The following is a 19,282-nucleotide window of genomic DNA, read 5'->3' on the forward strand; positions in this document are numbered from 1 at the left end:
GTAGCTTCTTCTAAGGATGTCCTTGGGTAGGGTATCCTAGATAGGTCCATGACCCTACCCTAGGTACATGACTTCATCATTAGCCCCCGAATGGATCGAGGTTTGAGTGAGGAAGGGGTTGATAATTTTCACCGACCCATTTCCCGTGCTCTAATTATGTCGTATCCTGGATCAGCGATTTTTCTTTTATGGCGTTGGCATTAACTTTTCTTTCAGTCGCCCTGATCCATTCTTTTCTTCTGTCGAGTGAACTTTTGAACTTAGTGAACTTTCGAGCGACGGATCGCAGGAAATCTATCGTCTGACAGATTGATCTGCCGTTAGCGGATTTTGTGGGATCCGAATTTTGGGAAGCGCGCGAAGCGGGGCGGACCGCGGTACTCGGATGGGATAAGGCGTGGACCCCTCAATTTCCGTGCCGCCTTTTTCGCCACGTATCATGCATGCGCGACTGTTTCGGGATGTGACAGGACCGCCCGGGCCTACTTGTCAGCCACTCGGAAGCGTCCTTATATAAAGTGCCGGGCGAGGGTTTTTGAACAGTGCCTTCTCATTCTCCTCTCTGCCCTCTTTGCCTCCGCCCGCTGTGCCTGCTCTCGCCTCCGCCTATCCACTCCTCGCGTGCTTCGCCGGCGACAATGGTGAAGGAGAAGACGGCGGCCTTGGAGCGCGCGAAGAAGGCGACGGCGACGGGGAAAGCGAAGGGGAGAGCGTCCAGTCGGGGCGGATCTTCGTCAAGGTCCCGCCTGCCAAAAGGTTGGGTCCAAGGGGATTGGATCCGTTCGACCATCACCGAGACGGATCTCAATGACCTGGCCAACGAGGGTCTGATCCCCCACGGGTCAGCAAGGCTTCCGGGGACCGAGTGTCAACCGCAGCCGCAGGAGGGTGAGTGCGTTCTCCTAGCCACTCATGTAGACCGTGGATTCTCTCTGCCGCCGAGTGTTTTCTTCCGAGGGTTTCTGAACTTCTTTGGGGCGCAACTCCACCATTTCACTCCCAATTCCATTGCCTATCTTGCTGCTTTCGTGTCCATGTGCGAGAACTTCCTGGGTTGTCGACCACACTGGGGTCTCTTTAAGCACATATTCACCTGTCGCTCACAGACGGTGAAAAAGGCGAGTCCGGATGATGAGAGGACTAAGGTTATCCAGATGTGCGGGGGTCTTGGGATTCAGATGAGGAATAAGAGTACTTTCCCGGCCATGACCCTTCCTGAGTCGGTCAGAGGGTGGCAGTCGACTTGGTTCTACTGCCAAGACGAGTCGACGCCGGGGCAGTCGACTGGTCTCCCTCCGTTCTCCATGGACCGAGTGGACAAACCCTCTTCTCTGAAGGTGCTTCCTGAGGAGAAAGCTCAGGTAAAAATGTTGATGGAGCGCGTAGTCCAACTCGTTAGGGACGGAGTGACGGGTATGGATCTTCTGGAGGTCTTCCTTAGACGGCGCATCCAACCGCTTCAGTACCGAGGCCACCCGATGTGGCTGTACTGTGGTACCGAAGACACCACTCGGGTCCATCCAGAAGCGGTCAACGACGCCACACTGGAGAGGTGGGTGGCCGCAATCACAGGGAATAAGGACAACCCTCGAGGGGCTAGGAGGATCCCACCACTCGACTGTACCTACACACCGGACACGGTATGACCACTTATCTCCAATTGTAATCTTGCTTTATTCATTCTGCTTCGCTGCGAATTGGTCGATTGATCTTTGTTTTGTTTTGTTGTCTGACAGGCCACCACTGAGTTATACTCGATGCCCAATGGAGCGCAAACGCCGACTGAGGAGGAGGAAGGAAGTGGGGGCGAAAGCCCGGAGGAGTGGGATTCGGATGCTGACGACGATGATGAGGGTGATGACTCTGGTGAGGAGGAAGAGGAGGAGGAGGAGGAGGAAGTTGTACCTCCTCGCTCGGAAAGACGCTCGAAGCTTGTCCATGATCCCGCGGCCGAGCGTGGTAAGGGGGTCGCAACCGTCACGCAGTCGTCCAAGCGCCCTCGGACTACTTCTCCGGTGCCGACTGAGAAAGCTCCGAAGCAATCTCGAGTGGCGCCGTCGAAGTCGGCGAAGGTCTTGCCGAAGATGAAGATGGTGATCCCCACTATCTCAGGGTAATGGTGTAGCTTGAGTTTGTCTGTTCCACATGAACTTATTCTTGGTCGACTCATGAGCTAATCGACTGACTTCTGGAACTGCAGTGCTGCTACTTCTGATACCTCGGCAGAGCTGAAGATCAGGAGATGGAGGATGCTGTTACTTCGAAACCTGGTATGACTCTTGTAGTTCCGTCTTCAGTCGATTGGCTTCTTGTCTCTAATTTTGATTCTTTTTCTGCAGCTTCATCTAACGTCGTTATCGACCTTCCCGACGACGACGACGAGGAACCACTGAGGCAGAGAAGGAACAAGAAAGCGTCTGCTGGCAAGGCGACTCAGGACGTGCCAGCACCCGAGACATTGGTCGTGGAGGGAGACAATGTCACTCGGCCTACCGTAACCTTTGCGGTGCCGTTGACGAGTGCTCGTCCTTCATCGTCGAGTGCTGCTCAACCCTCGCTTTTCTCAACCTACCACGTCCCAGAAGACCAAGCTAGTGCTGCTAAAGAAGCAATACGCCAAGCGGGGGTCATGATGGAGCAAGTGAAGGCAATCGAGAAGCCAGCCAGGCAGCCTATGACGCCAGTTCAGCTCTTCAGAGTAATGTTCAGGTCAGTCGGTCACTGCCTGTTCTGTTAGGATATGATATCTGAAAACTCTTCTTTCTGAAATTCCTAGAGTTTGTCCTACACCCACTGGGTGTGTCGATTGAAATTCCGGGTTAGTGGGGGCACGCTGAGTGCACCCACTGGGTGTAGTCCCCAAGGCTATGGTGGACTGCTGGCAGTCGACCATAGTCTTTATGTCTTAAGTTTTTTCCTTACTCGACTAGGTCGAATAGATTCATAGACCGGTGGGGGCACGCTGAGTGCACCCACTGGGTGTAGTCCCCGAGACTGTGGTCGACTGCTGGCAGTCGACTATAGTCTGAAGAACACCTCCCGTTTTTTTTTGTTGGTCGACTGGTCGACTCTAACTGATGAAACTAGTGGGGGCACGCTGAGTGCACCCACTGGGTGTAGTCCCCGAGACTATGGTCGAATGTTTGTATTCGACCATAGTCTTAGAAATGCTATGATTTTTCTTTAGTCACTCGGAAGTGAATTGTCTTTGACATCTGTCGATTGGTTCTTCGTAGAAATCCTGCGACCTTGCGGCTCGTTATACTGAGTTGGAGAACAAACACATCCAGCTCGAGCTTGATCTGAAAATGACCCAAAAGAACCTAATGAAGGCGAAGGAGGAAGCTAAAGGTATGTTTGGTGAGGCCTCCAACGACTGCCTTTGCCTCTCGTTTGTTTCAGAGTCTGATCTCACTGTAACTTTGCAGACAAAGTGAGGGATGCCCTGAAGAAGAAAGACCTTGACTTGGCTGAGATGCAGAAAGCGGCTTTAGAGAAGACCAAGCTCGCAGATGAGAAGCTGGCTTCAGTCACCAAGCTTGAAGAAGAAAACACCAATCTGAAAGCTGCTCTTGATGCTGCCAACAAGGAGGTCAGTCGACTGAAAAGTGACATGATTGCCCTGAACGACAAGGCCAGTGAGTTGGTGGGAAAGAAGAACCATCTGGAGGCTTATCTAGGTGGACTCACCAAGAAGCTATTCCTCACGCTTGAAGGTAATCTTTTGTATCAAACAGACATTTTAACTGTGATCTCCGACTGTTGTCTTGACTCGGTGGTTGTGCTTGCAGAATTTTGCCAGAACTTTGAAGAGGAGACTGGTCGACTGGAAATAAACCTGGATCCCATCAACTCTCCCGTGAAAGATGAAGTCGCCATGAATGTGCTCCGGCTTGAATCTCGCGTTGCTGCTGTCGTCGACTATCTCGCAAGGCTGAAGGTCGCAACTTCTCGCATCGACACAACACTCTGGCCAAGAGAGACGCTCCAGAACGACCTCGAGTCTCTGATGACTCGACTGAACGAGGTCCCAAGTCGAGTGCAGGAGTGGAAGAAGTCTTCTGCCAGGTGTGGCGCGGATGTTGCTCTGTCTCTGGTCCGCGTTCACTGCAAGGATGCACGAGAGGACAAGCTGGTGGCCCTTAGGGTGGCTAACACCAAGAAGCATGATTTCCGATCTTTCATGGAGACCTTCATTGCCGCTGCCACTCGGATTGCGGATGGAATCGACCTGGATGAGTTCGTTGCACCTTCCAGCCCTCCACAGGAGGGGTAAAAAACTTCTGAGCTCGATACTTTAAATTTGCCTCGGTATGCCGAGTGAGTTTTGTAACCGACAAACCTTAACAGGCTTAGCGCCTGAGCACTTTCGGTTCCGTTAGGTGTTATCCGAACTTGGATTCGACGTTGAATATGTTTGCATTTGGTTTGAGGTGTCTTTTGCAGGCTAAAGCGAGGCGCTCATTGCAATCGACTTGTTCCCCGATACACTTAGGCAAGCACTGGGCTGCAGCTAAGCCTCCGAGTGAGAGGTCTGCTCTCCACTCGGTAGGATTTTCAAAAACTTAGGCGAGCACTGGGCTGCAGCTAAGCCCCCGAGTGGGAGGTTTGCTCTCCACTCGGTAGGATTTTCAAAAACTTAGGCGAGCACTGGGCTGCAGCTAAGCCCCCGAGTGGGAGGTTTGCTCTCCACTCGGTAGGATTTTCAAAAACTTAGGCGAGCACTGGGCTGCAGCTAAGCCTCCGAGTGGGAGGTTTGCTCTCCACTCGGTAGGATTTTCAAAAACTTAGGCGAGCACTGGGCTGCAGCTAAGCCTCTGAGTGGGAGGTTTGCTCTCCACTCGGTAGGATTTTCAAAAACTTAGGCGAGAACTGGGCTGCAGCTAAGCCCCCGAGTGGGAGGTTTGCTCTTAACTCGGTAGGATTTTCAAGGCGTACCTCTGGAGAAGGAGGTAGCAGTCGACCTGCACCTCGTCTTCCTTGCAGAGCGCACGTTGTATTTGTGGCGTAGCTCGGAAGGAGAGAGTAGCAGTCGACCTGCACCTCGTCCTCCTTGTAGAGCGCATGTTGTATTTGTGGCGTAGCTCGGAAGGAGAGGGTAGCAGTCGACCTGCACCTCGTCTTCCTTGCAGAGCGCACGTTGTATTTGAACTTAGGCAAGCGTGATGCTGCAGCTAAGCCTCCGAATGGAAGGCTGGCTTACCACTCGGTAGGATTTGGTTTAACTTAGGCGAGTACTTGGACTGCAGCTAAGCCTCCGAGTGGAAGGCTGGCTTACCACTTGGTAGGATTTTGTTTAACTTAGGCGAGTACTTGGACTGCAGCTAAGCCTCCGAGTGGAAGGCTGGCTTACCACTCGGTAGGATTTTGTTTAACTTAGGCGAGTACTTGGACTGCAGCTAAGCCTCCGAGTGGAAGGCTGGCTTACCACTCGGTAGGATTTTGTTTAACTTAGGCGAAACGGATTTCGCAGCTAAGCCTTCGAGTGGGAGGCTGGCTCATCACTTGGTTAGGATTTTTTTACAGACTTAGGCGAATCAGATTCGCAGCCAAGCCACCCACTGGGGGATTGCTTTATGTGGACAAAAGTAATAACAATTACTGGGAAAATTATAAAGCTCTTGTCTTTGATAAATAAACTACAGAAGTACTTTTATTACAACTCATCCGAGTGAATACTTAAGTGTAAAAGGGGCGGAGAAGCTCCGCGTTCCAAGCTCGGGGCTCGTCGATCTGATGCTCGACATTGTAGAGACGGTATGCTCCATTGTGGAGAACCTTGGTGACGATGAAGGGACCTTCCCAAGAAGGAGCAAGCTTGTGTGGTTTCTGCTGATCCACTCGGAGAACCAAATCTCCTTCCTGGAAGGCTCGACTCTTCACGTTTTTGGCGTGGAAGCGACGCAAGTCTTGTTGATAAATGGTCGATCGGATCAGGGCCATCTCCCTTTCTTCCTCTAAAAGGTCGACTGCATCCTGCCGTGCTTGTTCTGCTTCAGCTCGGTGTAGAGCTCGACCCGAGGAGCATTGTGGAGAAGGTCACTCGGCAAGACTGCTTCAGCTCCGTAGACCAAGAAGAACGGAGTTCTTCCAGTCGACCGGTTGGGCGTGGTCCTTAACCCCCAAAGCACCGAGGGAAGTTCGTCGACCCATGCACCAGCCGCATGCTTGAGATCACGCATCAAACGGGGTTTCAACCCTTTGAGAATCAAGGCCGTTGGCTCGTTCTGCCTGTCCATTCGACTGTGGATGGGCGACTGAAGCATAGTCGACTCGTGTGCCTTGAGACGTGCAGAAAGCTCTGAATTCTTCGGAATCGAAGTTTGACCCGTTGTCAGTGATGATGCTGTGCGGGACTCCATATCTGAATATTAATTCTCTGATAAAGCTGACAGCAGTACCGGCATCGAGGTTCTTGATGGGTTTGGCCTCAATCCACTTGGTGAACTTGTCGACTGCTACCAGCACATGGGTGAAACCGCTTCTGCCTGTTCTCAAAGGGCCGACCATATCCAACCCCCATACTGCAAAGGGCCAAACGAGTGGTATGGTCTTTAAAGCTGAGGCGGGCTTGTGTGACATATTGGAGTAAAATTGACATCCCTCACACTTGTCGACTATCTCCTTTGCCATTTCATTCGCTCTTGGCCAATAAAATCCGGCTCGGTATGCTTTGGCCACAATGGTCCGGGAAGACGCATGATGGCCACAGGTCCCCGAGTGGATGTCATCAAGGATTATTCGACCTTCCTCCGGCGTTATGCATTTCTGACCAACTCCAGTCGCGCTTTCTCTGTACAGCTGCCCCCTTATCACAGTAAAGGCTTTAGATCGGCGGACGATCTGTCGAGCCTCTTCTTCGTCCTCCGGGAGCTCTTTCCTCAAGATATACGCGATATACGGTACTGTCCAATCGGGAGTGATCACCAAAGCTTCCATGATCAGGTCGACCACTGCTGGAACTTCAACCTCAGTCGGATCCGTAACACTCTTAGGTTGCGGGGCTTCGTCGGTAAAAGGATCTTCTATGACTGATGGAGTATGGATATGCTCCAAGAACACATCACTGGGGATGGCTTCTCTCTTGGATCCTATCTTCGCCAAATCATCAGCCGCTTGATTTTTCAGTCGGGGTATATGGTGGAGCTCTAACCCTTCGAATTTCTTTTCGAGCTTCCTCACTGCATTGCAGTATCCAGTCATGGCTGGGCTTCTAACGTCCCACTCCTTCATCACCTGATTGACCACCAAATCTGAGTCGCCATAAACCATAAGGCGACGGACGCCGAGTGAAATGGCCATGCGCAACCCATACAAAAGTGCTTCATATTCTGCTTCATTGTTGGAGGAATCAAAGTGGATCTGGAGCACATATCTGAGCTTATCTCCTCGGGGGGAAACCAAAACTACCCCAGCACCAGAACCATTTAACATCTTAGAGCCATCAAAGAACATGGTCCAATGCTCCGAGTGAACTTGAGTCGGCTGCTGTTGTTCAATCCACTCGGCAAGGAAATCTGCTATAGCCTGGGACTTAATGGCTTTCTTTGCCTCAAATTTGATATCAAGGGGAAGGAGTTCAATCGCCCATTTAGCCACTCGACCAGTTGCATCTCTGTTGTGCAGAATCTCTGACAATGGTGCGTCGCTGACGACTGTAATGTCATGATCAGAGAAATAATGAGCAACCTTCTTCATGGTCATGTAGATCCCATATACGAGCTTCTGATAATGAGGATATCTTTGCTTCGATGGAGTCAAAACTTCAGAGAGATAATACACTGGGCGCTGAACTTTGAAGGTTTTACCTTCCTCTTCCCGCTCGACCGTAAGTACTGTACTGACGACCTGTCCTGTGGCTGCAATGTAAAGCAACAGAGGCTCTTTGCTGATTGGAGCAGCAAGCACCGGCTGGGTGGAGAGCAGAGCTTTTAGCTCGGCAAACGCTGCATCAGCTTCTGGAGTCCACTCGAACTTGTCTGCCTTCTTCATCAGTCGGTAAAGAGGCAACGCCTTTTCACCGAGGCGAGAGATGAATCGACTTAACGCGGCCAAGCATCCAGTAAGCTTCTGGACATCGTGCACACGCACAGGGCGTTTCATTCGGAGTATGGTGCCAACTTTTTCTGGGTTAGCATCGATTCCTCGTTCTGAAACGAGAAAACCGAGTAACTTTCCGCCAGGTACTCCGAATGTGCACTTTGATGGATTGAGCTTGATATCATACCTCCTGAGATTGGCAAATGTTTCAGCTAGGTCAGTCAACAGGTCGGAACCCTTTCGTGACTTGACCACGATATCATCCATGTACGCTTCCACATTCCGACTGATTTGAGTGAGTAAACACTTTTGAATCATTCTCATGAACGTGGCTCCGGCATTCTTGAGACCGAATGGCATGGTGATATAGCAGAAGCACCCGAATGGAGTGATGAAAGCTGTTTTGATTTCGTCAGGTCCATACAGACGGATCTGATGATACCCGGAATAGGCGTCTAAAAAAGACAATCTCTCGCATCCCGCAGTCGAGTCGACAATTTGGTCGATGCGAGGGAGAGGAAAATGATCTTTTGGGCAGGCCCGATTGATATGTTTGAAATCAATGCACATGCGAAGTGAGTTGTCCTTCTTGGGAACCATGACGACATTGGCGAGCCACTCGGAGTGGTATATCTCTCGGATAAACTCTGCTGCAAGGAGTCGAGCCACCTCCTCGCCAATGGCTTTTTTCTTCTGAACGGCGGACCGTCGAAGATGTTCTTTAACAGGTTTCGCTTTTGAGTCGACTCTAAGGCGATGCTCAGCCAGCCCCCTGGGAACACCCGGCATGTCAGCTGGCTTCCATGCAAAGATGTCCCAGTTCTCACGGAGGAACTGGATGAGCGCTTCTTCCTATTTAGAGTCGAGTGTTGTGGAAATATGGGTCGGAGCTGCGTTGGGGTCAGTCGGGTGGATATGAACTGGCTTCGTCTCCCCTGACGACTGGAACGCTGACTCTGTGGCGGGCTTCTTGGCCCGCAGCAAATCACTCGGATCTGCATTTTTCTTGTATTCTTCCAGCTCTACCACTGTTATCTGGGCATCCGCAATCTTCGAGCCTTTCTGGAAACACTCTTCTGCCTTCTTCCGGCTGCCAGTGATAGTGATCACGCCTTTGGGGCCAGGCATCTTTAATTTGAGGTACACATAACATGGTCGAGCCATGAAGCGGGCATAGGCTGGTCTTCCCAAAATAGCGTGGTAAGCGCTCTGGAAATCCACGACTTCAAATGTCAGCTTCTCTTTGCGGAAATGCTTCGAGTCGCCGAACACTACATCCAGAGCTATTTGACCGAGTGACTCAGCCTTCTTTCCAGGAATGACTCCGTGAAAACTCATGTTGCTGGAGCTGAGCCTGGACATCGGAATGCCCATTCCCTTGAGCGTCTCTGCATACAGTATATTCAACCCACTGCCGCCATCCATCAATACCTTCGTCAGTCGAGTGCCTTCGACGACTGGGTCGACCACCAGCGCTTGCCTCCCAGGGGTGGCAATGTGAGTGGGGTGATCGGATTGGTCGAACGTAATGGGAGTTTGCGACCATTTCAGATAGCTTGGTGTCGCCGGGGCGACCATATTTACCTCTCGGTTGATCACTTTCAGTCGACTTTTGCTCTCTACATCAGCAAAAATCATCAGGGTGGAATTGACATGAGGGTACCCTCCATCACTGTCCTCCTTGTCCTCGGCCTTGTCCGACTCCTTCTCTTTGTCCTTGGGCTGTTTTCCTTGAAACTGCTGGATTAAGAGCCGGCACTGGCGAGTGGTATGTTTCGGGTAGATGAAGTTACCCTCTTCGTCTTTCTTCGTGTGGATGTGACACGGTAGATCCATCACGTCATTTCCTTCTTTATCCTTTACCTTCTTGGGGTTCCAAGATCCTTTGGGCTTCCCTTTGAATTTGCCCTGAGTCACGGCCAGAGCCTCTCCAGGAGCAGCTGGCTCGGCCTTCCGCTTCTGCTTCCGACTGGAGTTTCCTTTTTCCGATTGACTCGGCTTATACTTGCCACTCCGGAGCCTGTCCTCTTCTTCACCGTTAGCGTATTTGGTGGCAATCTCCATCATTCGACTCAGGGTCATATCTCCGGTTCGACCAAACTTCAGGCTCAACTCTCTGTTCTTGACACCATCCTTGAAGGCGCAGACCGCTTGATGGTCCGACACATTCTCCACGGTATGATGCAAAGTGATCCATCTCTGGATGTAATCTCTCAATGTTTCACTTGACTTTTGTACGCGGACTTGCAGCTCCGTCAATCCGGCCGGTCGCTTGCAAGTTCCCTCGAACGTCCCAGGTGTAAATGCTGCTACGAGCTAACTGATTCAACCACGCCCTGGCCGAACCCACTAACATGAGTGGCAAATGCTTCATGGCCACCTCATCATTACCACCACCAATCTGTACCGCCACTCGGTAGTCTTCAAGCCAAGTTTCAGGCTTGGACTCTCTGGTGAACTTACTTACCCCAGTCGCCAACCTGAAGTTGGGGTATCACTGCGGCTCTGATGGCTCTGCTAAATCATTCTGGACCTGAAACATGGACTCGGCTGCTAGTGGGCACATCTCTGTCATGGCCACCTCTATGAGCTCTGTTCCGATCGACCAGACCCTGCACGATGATGGATCACGCGTCAAAGCCTGGTTCTCTGGGGTCGACCGGAGCTCTCCGCCCAACACTAAGCTGGCGCCTGTCATCTTGCTGCCGATGGGCGTTAGACCCACTTCTCGGGGGAGGAGTGGGCACTCGACGCCTATTATCACGATCAAATCGGTCATCATAGTGGTCCCACCGGCCTTCACGTCCCACGCGCCTCGGAGGTGACCTTGGGCTGTGAGCCGACTGAACAGTATTCGCAGCGATGGATCGACTGTGAATCCTGTTGCGCGACTGTGACACAACTGAATTCTGATCTCCTGCCGTCCGGAGCAAATCCCTGATCTGCATCAAGCCTCTTCCAGCCTCCGACTGGGAGGGCTGAATTGACTCCGCTATACGGGCTGCAGCTGCCAAATTCTGAATCGGGGTTCGATATACCTGAGTCAGTTGCGGAAAGAGCTGACGTCGGCTGGAGTCAGGTACTCGTTGACGCGCACGCTCGTCGAGTGCTCGCTGGAGGTTCTCCAGTCGAGTGCGTTCAGCCAAGTTGGCCAAACGCGCCTCTTCCAAAGCACGAGCCTCAGGAGTTTCTCCTGCGATGGGAGTATGCAGGGCATCCATGTTCCGGCGGCGAAGATCTTCTCTTTGCTAAGAAGTGAGCGGCTCGGGCTGATATTCTTCGTGGGCCTGAGCGGGGTCGCCTCCATCGTCCATCCCGTCGATGCGGGGGAAACCGGGAGGGCTACGAGGCCCGTTGACCATCAGGACCTCCACCGCTGGATCACTGCTGTCGCACTCGGATGCAGTCTCTACGGAGCCAGTCGACAGATCGAACAGGCCGTAGAGAGATTCGTCGGGCTCAATTGCCGTGACTTGGATGGTGGCCGATTGGCGAGCCACTGCGTGTCTCGCCCATCGCTGAAGCCTCGACCGAACGGAGCGCTTGCGCTGGCAGGAGACAGGGAGGGAGGATGACACAGGAGTCGACCGGTATGGGGTCGACGGCTGGCGCAGCAAGACACCGCGGACACACGCCCGAAAGTGCGTCGCCCCGCGGACGGGGAGCGCGTCGATGTCGAGTGGTGCCTCCTGGAGCCAAGCGGAGTCGTCAGCGATAAAAGCGAGCGCACCGAGACGGATCTCACGGCCCTCGACCAGAGCTCTGCCAGAAACCATGATGAAGGCAATCGGACAAATTGCAACTTCTCCAAAAAGTCGCTAAGACACCGGCCCCATGGTGGGCGCCAACTGTCGTGGTTCTAAGTCTGACAGTAGAATGGGGGGTAGGTATGGAGAGGCAAGATCCTAGCTATGGAGTAGTTGTAAACACGAGTGTTTTACGAGTTCAGGCCCTTCTCGGAGGAAGTAATAGCCCTACGTCTCGGAGCCCGGAGGCAGTCGAATGGTTTCTGTGTATATGAGTTACAGGGATGCGAACCCTTTACACTGAGGAGGGGGTGGCTTATATAGAGTTCGCCAGACCCCTCCGGCCCTCAGTTATGTAGGGTTTAAAGTACATTAAGATAGGGGGTTACTGGTAACGCCCTCATAAAGTGCCATGAAGACTATTAAAGCTACTTAATGACAGACCGTTGCGTGCTGAGTGACTTTAGGTCTCCTGGCCGTCGAGTGGTTAGCTTCATGGTCGAGTGGCTATCTTCATCGTCGAGTGTCCTTGAGTTCATCGAGTGAAGTCCCTCTTGGTCGACTGGAAGGTAGCTTCTTCTAAGGATGTCCTTGGGTAGGGTATCCTAGATAGGTCCATGACCCTACCCTAGGTACATGACTTCATCATTAGGTACTGTTGATTTTTAATTTTGTAAAGGAGAAATTACCCAAAACCGCCATCTCACAATGTCGGCCACCGTCTCGCATAAGACATCGTCGACCCTCTCCTCCGGCGAGGCCGAGGCAGCCACATACAGCTCCCAGCTCAGTGTTAGCTATGGAACCTCATCCTCACCACGCAAACCCACCCCGGGAAGTGGTGCCGACAAACCACACCAAGGACCTGGTGGGCCTGCGGACACCAGAGGCATGTTTCCAACCCCTGCGGTATGACAAGGCCAACACATTAGATATTCATTTGAAAAAACATGAAGGCAAAAGGTTAAAAAAAGAGTAAATGCACTTACTTCTCCTCGTTAGGCTCAATCAACCACCTCTGGTAGCGGGTCGCCAGCATGGACCAAAGCTTTGTACAACCATGCTGGTAGACCTTCTTGCCCCCTCAACCAGCTCGCCCTCGCTATAGCTATCATTACAAAAGATGTCCTCGCCACCATCAGCATGGCCACTAGTCTCCGGAGTCACGTGGGACAAAGAATCTGGGACCCGGGTCTCATCGGACGAAGGCTCGGCGACCCGAGGCTCGTCAACCCGAGGCTCGTGGACCGGACTCCGAGACGGGTCCAAGTCAGACGAGTCCACCTGAGATGGAGCACTCTGGTGGTCCGGAGAATCAGCTAGGAGTGGCGGCGAGGAAGGCGCAACAGCCTTCCTACCTCTCCCGCCGCCATGTCCACCTCTAGCTACACCCATCTTCTTCTTCCCCCGACCTCTCCCGGCCGAAGAAGAAGCGCCCGCCGGTGTCTGCATGCTGTCTACCAGCGCTCTCCGAAGGTGCTGGGGTGGAATAATAGAACCCTTCCCAGCATGCACCGAGGAAGGAGGCTCGGAGCGCTCTCAACCTGCGCCCACCATCTGTCAACACCTGCAATCACAAAGAGTAAATGAAATTAGTACAACATAAACATAATAAAAAAAATTGTGTATCATCATCATGAACATAATAAAAAATTAAATACCTAATAACATGTGTTAATTAATAATATATATATATATATGTACATAATAATAATTGAATACCTGACCTAACTCATAATTCACAAATATATGACCGTGTCGGCCTCTGGAAGGCCGAAGAGCACCTTTTTGGGAGGTGTCGGGGGTCGAGGTGTCGGGGGTGTCGTGTCGGGGTCGGGGTGCTGAGTCAGGGTCGGGGGTGCCGTGTTGGGGTGTCGTTTCGGGGTCGAGGTGCTGTGTCGGGGTCGGGGTCGATCGGGGGTGCCGTGTCGGGGTCTCGGGGTATCGTGTCGTTGGTGTCATGTCGGGGTCAGGGGTGCCGTGTCGGGGTCGGGGTGCTGTGTCGGAGTCGCGGTGTCAGGGTGTCGAGGCGGGGTCGGGGTGTCGGGGTCACGGGCCGTGTCGGTGTCTCGGGGTGTCGTGTCGGTGGTGTCATGTCGGGGTGCCGTGTCGGGGTCGGGGGTGCCGTGTCGGGGTCGGGGTGCTATGTCGGGATCGCGGTGTCGGGGTGTCAAGGCGGGGTCAGGGTGCTATGTTGGGGTCGCGGTGTCGGGGTGTCGAGGCGGGGTCGGGGTGTCGTGTCGGGGTCGGGGTGTCAGGGTCAGGGGGTCGGGGTGTCATGATCGGGATGGCAAATCCTCGACCCCTCGACCCCTTTTCCCCTTTTCCCCTCGACCCCTCGACACCTCGATCCTCGACCCCTAGACCCTCGACCCCATTTCCTCTCGACCCTCGACACCTCAATCCTCGACCCCTAGACCCTCGACTCCTTTTCCCCTCGATCCGCAACCCCTCGACCACTCGGCGACCCTCGACCCCTCGGCGACCCTCCTTTTCTACTTTTCCTACTTCTTTTTTCCATCTTCTTCTTCTACTTCTTTTTTTCATCTTCTTCTTCTTTCTTCTTCTTCTTCTCCTTCTTCTTCTACTTATTGTTTTTTTCATCTTCTTCTTCCTCTTCTTCTTTTACTTCTTTTTTCATCTTTCTTCTTTATTCTTAACAAACAGAAAAAAATACCTAAACTAATTAATCTAAATAACCTAGACTAATTAAACCTAAACTAACTAAACTAAAAAACCTAAACTAACTAAACTAAATAACCTAAACTAATTAAACCTAAACTAACTAAACTAAAAAACCTAAACTAATTAAACCTAAACTAACTAAACTAAAAAACCGAAACTAATTAAACTAATTAAACCTAAACCTAAACTAACTAAACTAATTAAACCTAAACTAACTAACCTAAACTAATTAAAGAAAAATAGAAAAAAATAGGAGAGGGGGTGGAAGGGGCTCACCGTGGGGGCGGCGACGGGTTGGGGAGGGGGCGGCGATGGGGCTACGACAGGGCGGGATGGCGACGGGGTGGGGAGGGGCGGCGACGGGCGGCGCTCCTCGGGGGCGGTCAACCCGCGACTGTGGCGGGGAGGCTCGGGAGGGGGTGGGGAGGCAGGGAGGGGGCAGCGGCGACGGTGTAGGGTGGCAGTGAGGGGGCGGCGGTCTGGTGGGGAGGGGGCGGCAATGGGGCAGCGACGGAGCAGGATGAGAGGGAGGGGCCGGCGACAGAGAGGGGGTGGGCCGGTGGGGCGACGGGCGACGACGGTGCTCGTCGGGCGGGAAGAAAATAGGAGAGGAGAAAGAGAGAGGGCGACGGCGGGGGCGTGGCCCGTTAAATTATTTTGAAGCTTTGTCGTCCGCCTCGCCTTTGCTGTCTGCTCGCAGATAGCAAAGAGGTGTCCCGTTAGGGTTTAACAGCTTGTGGGCCAAACCCCCTCTTTGTCGTCTGCTAGCGGACAACAAAATGTTGGCTGATGGCAAAGCCCTCCTTTGTCGTCCGCTACCTCTTTGTCATCTGCTTTCTCGTGGCTGATGGCAAAGCCATTCTTTGCCGTCTGCTAGCAGACGAAAAAGAGGGGGCAGACGACAAAGAGGGGGCAGACGGCAAAGAGGGGGCGGACGGCAAATCTGCTTATTCCAGTAGTGCCTTCCTGAAAAGATGATGAATTTTAATTGCAAAGTTGACTGAGAACATAGTTTGTTGGTTTCTAATGGAGCTTATACTTTATACTTCGATGTTGTGATGAATTGTTACTTGTTCATGAGAAGTCTATGATAAAAGCTTTATGTTAAAGTTTTATTCCTATTATAATAAGTTATATGATGTTGCTATGTCCATGTTTTTATTTTTGTCGACACCTCCCTCTCTCTCTCTCTAAGCATGTGGACATATTTTTCGATTTCTGTTTTCGCTTGAGGACAATCAAGGTCTAAGCTTGGGGGAGTTTGATACGTCCATTTTGCATCATGTTTACCTACTGTTTTTATGTTGTTTTGTTGCATAATAATACTTTTTGGAGTAATTCTAATGGCTTTTCTCTCATAATATGCAAGGTATGCATAAAGGGGGAGAATTCTGGCAGCTGGAAAACTGGACCTGAAAAAGCTACGCCAGGTACCTATTCTGCACAACTCCAAATGAGCTGAAACTTTACGAGGACTTTTTAGGGAATAAATAAGATTTTTTAGAGACAATAAGTACTAGAGGGGGCCCACCAGGTGGGAGAAACCCACCTGGGCGCGCCATGGAGCCCAGGCACGCCCTGGTGGGTTGTGCTCACCCAGGTCCACCTCCGGTGCCCCTCTTCTGGTATATACGTTATTTTGACCTAGAAAAAAAAGGAGAGAATTTTCGGGATGAAGCGCCGCCGTATCGAGGTAGAACCTGGGCAGGAGCACTTTTGCCCTCCGGCGGAGCGATTCTGCCGGGGGAACTTCCCACCCGGAGGGAGAAATCATCGTCATCATCATCACCAACAACTCTCCTATCTTGGGGAGGGCTATCCCATCAACATCTTCAACAACACCAACTCCTCTCAAACCCTATTTCATCTCTTGTGTTCAATCTTTATACCGGAACTATAGATTGATGCTTGTGGGTCACTAGTAGTGATTATTACATCTTGTAGTTGATTACTATATGATTTATTTGGTGGAAGATTATATGTTCAGATCCATTATAATATTTAATACCCCTCTTATCTTGAGAATGATTATCATTTGTGAGTAGCTTGAGGTCACGTGATAAATCATGTTGCAAGTAATCATGTGAACTTGATATGTGTTCGTTTTTTTATGATATGTATGTTGTGATTCCCTTAGTGGTGTCATGTGAACGTCGACTACATGACACTTCACCATATTTGGGCCTAAGGGAATGCATTGTGGAGTAGTTATTAGATGATGGATTGCAAGAGTGACAGAAGCATAAACCCTAGTTTATGCGCTATTCCGTAAGGGATTGATTGGATCCAAAAGTTTAATGCTATGGTTAGAATTTATTCTTAATACTTTTCTCGTAGTTGCGGATGCTTGCAAGGGGGTTAATCATAAGTAGGAGGTTTGTTCAAGTAAGAACATCACCTAAGCACCGGTCCATCGACATACCAAATTATCAAAGTAGCGAACACGAATCGAACCAACATGATGAAAGTGACTAGATGAATTTCCCGTGTACCCTCAAGAACACTTTGCTTATCATAAGAGACCATTTTGGCCTGTCCTTTGCCTCAAAAGGATTAGGCTACCTTGCTGCACTTTTGTTACAACTACGGTTACTTGTCCGTTACAAATTGTCTTGCTATCAAACTACTCTACTACTTACAATTTTAGCACTTGCAGACAGTACCTTGCTGAAAATCACCTGTCATTTTCTTCTGCTCCTTGTTGGCTTCGACACTCTTCCTTATCGAAAAGGCTACAATTGACCCCATATACTTGTGGGTCATCACAGGACATGTGGGTCGCGGCGAGCGTGGGTGATGCTTATAGCCGGCGGGCTCTCTCGCCGGAGCTCGCCGACCACCCAACTCCCGTGCGCCTGTGGTGAGAGCGGAGATGAGAGGGGTCGGGGTCAGTGGCGGAGCTTGAGCCAAAATTATAAGGGGGGGGGCATGGGTTGGAGGGGGGCAACATGATTACTTCCAGCTGATTTTTAGTAAAAAATAGACTTAACACAAAGGAATATATACATGTTTTATTGTTAGCTTGGGGGAGGGCAGTGGCGGACCTAAAATTCCAGGCTCGGGGGTGCCATGGTTGGAAGTTTACACTAAACATCACCATAGTATCAACAAATAGTCTCAAAACATCAACAAATTGATGTGGGGCATGACTCAAGTTGGCCCCACGAAGCTCGGCCACTGGTCGGGGTGGATTTTTTGCTGCGTAGGCTCACATGGTTATGTCGATGATAGAAGGGGAAGACGATATTTGATGTGCGTGAGCGAATTGAACGGCGCGTGGGCGACCGGTCTGGTGTTCGGATCGGCCGCCCGGCGCCTAGCACCGGCTCTTTTGGCAAAGTACATTCCACATAAACTTGTTCCGATTTTCGGATCAGCAAAAAAAAATATCACATTTAATCTGCCGGGCCAACTGTCATTTCATTGTGAACCATCAATCAACAAATTGAAACGGATATATCAGTATCTTCCAATCTGCCACAAAGATCTAGTGACAAGGGCAAATATCTTTGCCTTCTTCCAAACATATCACAGGAATCCTTGGCGCTCGTCGCGTGGGCCTCGGTCTCGCCCTCGGCGCAGTACCGGGACATGTGCCCGCCCAGCGCCTTATGTACACCCTGCCCAGTAGCGGCACGGAGCACCGCCGCGCTCTTGCATTTGGCGCAGTTCTCCGAAGGCGTCAGGTTCAGGTCCAGGCAGATCCCGGCGTCGTCGCACGAAGCCACCACCATCTCGGTCGCCGCCGCCGCCTTGCTGCTCGGGGCGTTGGCCCCGGCCTCGGCCTCGGCTTCGACGCGGTGCCGGCGCATGTGCCCACCCAACGCCTGGCCGACGGCGAACTCGAGCCCGCAGATGGGGCACTCGTGCACCCTCGGCCTGGCCGGCTGCGGCGGCGCCTGGGGCGCCCGGCGGCCGAGGCAGAGCGCTGCGTCGTCGTCGACGCCGACGAGCGCGTGCTGCGGGGGTGGGTGGTGGAGCCTGGGGCGCTTGTGGCTGGCGCGGTGTCCCCCGAGCGCCTGGAACGTGGGGAACTGCCGGTTGCACGTCTTGCACTGGAACACGCGGCCGCCGGTCATCGCCTGCGCCGCCTCGGCGACGCCGCGGTGGTGGTGCTGGTGCTGGTGCTGCTGGGCGAGGAGCATTAGCAGGCGGGTCGTGTCGAGGCTGCCCAGCTCCATGTCCCACACGCCCCTGCCTCTCTTGCTCATGGCCGATGGCTCTCGACAGTCGGCTCTGGACTCGATCGCTGGCGGGCTAGTCCCCCGACCAAAAGTCGCGGCGAGCTACTCGATCGTGTAAAATCACTTTCGGCTAATCGGCTGATTGCTGCACTGTGTAATGCATATGTGGCTCTGGGTTGTCTTGTCTGGCCGATGCCTCTATATATAGTGCCTACTTGGGGTTTGGTGCACGTACGAAATGGGGCACGCACGCACGACCACTAGTGCCCACCAAGTCTTGGTTGGAGTACGTACGGCTGGCTTCTAGACGTGGACGTGTGTGCATGTACTTTTCTGGCTGTTTGACCGCTCCCGCGCGGTGTGGGAGTCTATGGTACGTACACGTAGTCCCGATCTACGTTCAATTTCGTCATGTGAGTCTAGCTAGTGGCAGTAGCTAGTCTAGTCAACATGTGTGTGTTCGAACGAGCTGACTCTTCTAGAGCGGCTGGCTGCCGCGTGTTGAAATATATTGCCCGCCTTTTTCCATCAGTTCGGACTTTTGGATGAGTTGGCTGAAGCATGAATTCAATATGGTATCCGAGCCAAGAGGTCTTGAGTTTAAGATCCTGCCAACGCATTATTAAA

At 52.0% G+C, this 19,282-nt stretch overlaps 1 protein-coding gene across 1 annotated transcript; it reads right to left on the reverse strand.

Annotated features, from left to right (window-relative positions):
• Nucleotides 1–17,886: 17,886 nt before the first annotated feature.
• Nucleotides 17,887–18,865, reverse strand: LOC123065902 (zinc finger protein ZAT18-like). Its single transcript, XM_044489096.1, has one exon. The coding sequence runs from the start codon at nt 18,680–18,682 to the stop codon at nt 17,909–17,911; it is 774 nt and encodes a 257-aa protein (XP_044345031.1). The 5' UTR covers nt 18,683–18,865; the 3' UTR covers nt 17,887–17,908.
• Between the last annotated feature and the right edge of the window lie 417 nt (nt 18,866–19,282).

Source organism: Triticum aestivum, chromosome 3B, assembly GCF_018294505.1.
Source record: "Triticum aestivum cultivar Chinese Spring chromosome 3B, IWGSC CS RefSeq v2.1, whole genome shotgun sequence".
NCBI lineage: Eukaryota > Viridiplantae > Streptophyta > Magnoliopsida > Poales > Poaceae > Triticum > Triticum aestivum.

Coding starts and splice junctions, on each gene's coding strand:
- LOC123065902 (XM_044489096.1), bottom strand. CDS start 18,682: ATGAGCAAGAGAGGCAGGGGCGTGTGGGACATGGAGCTGGGCAGCCTC.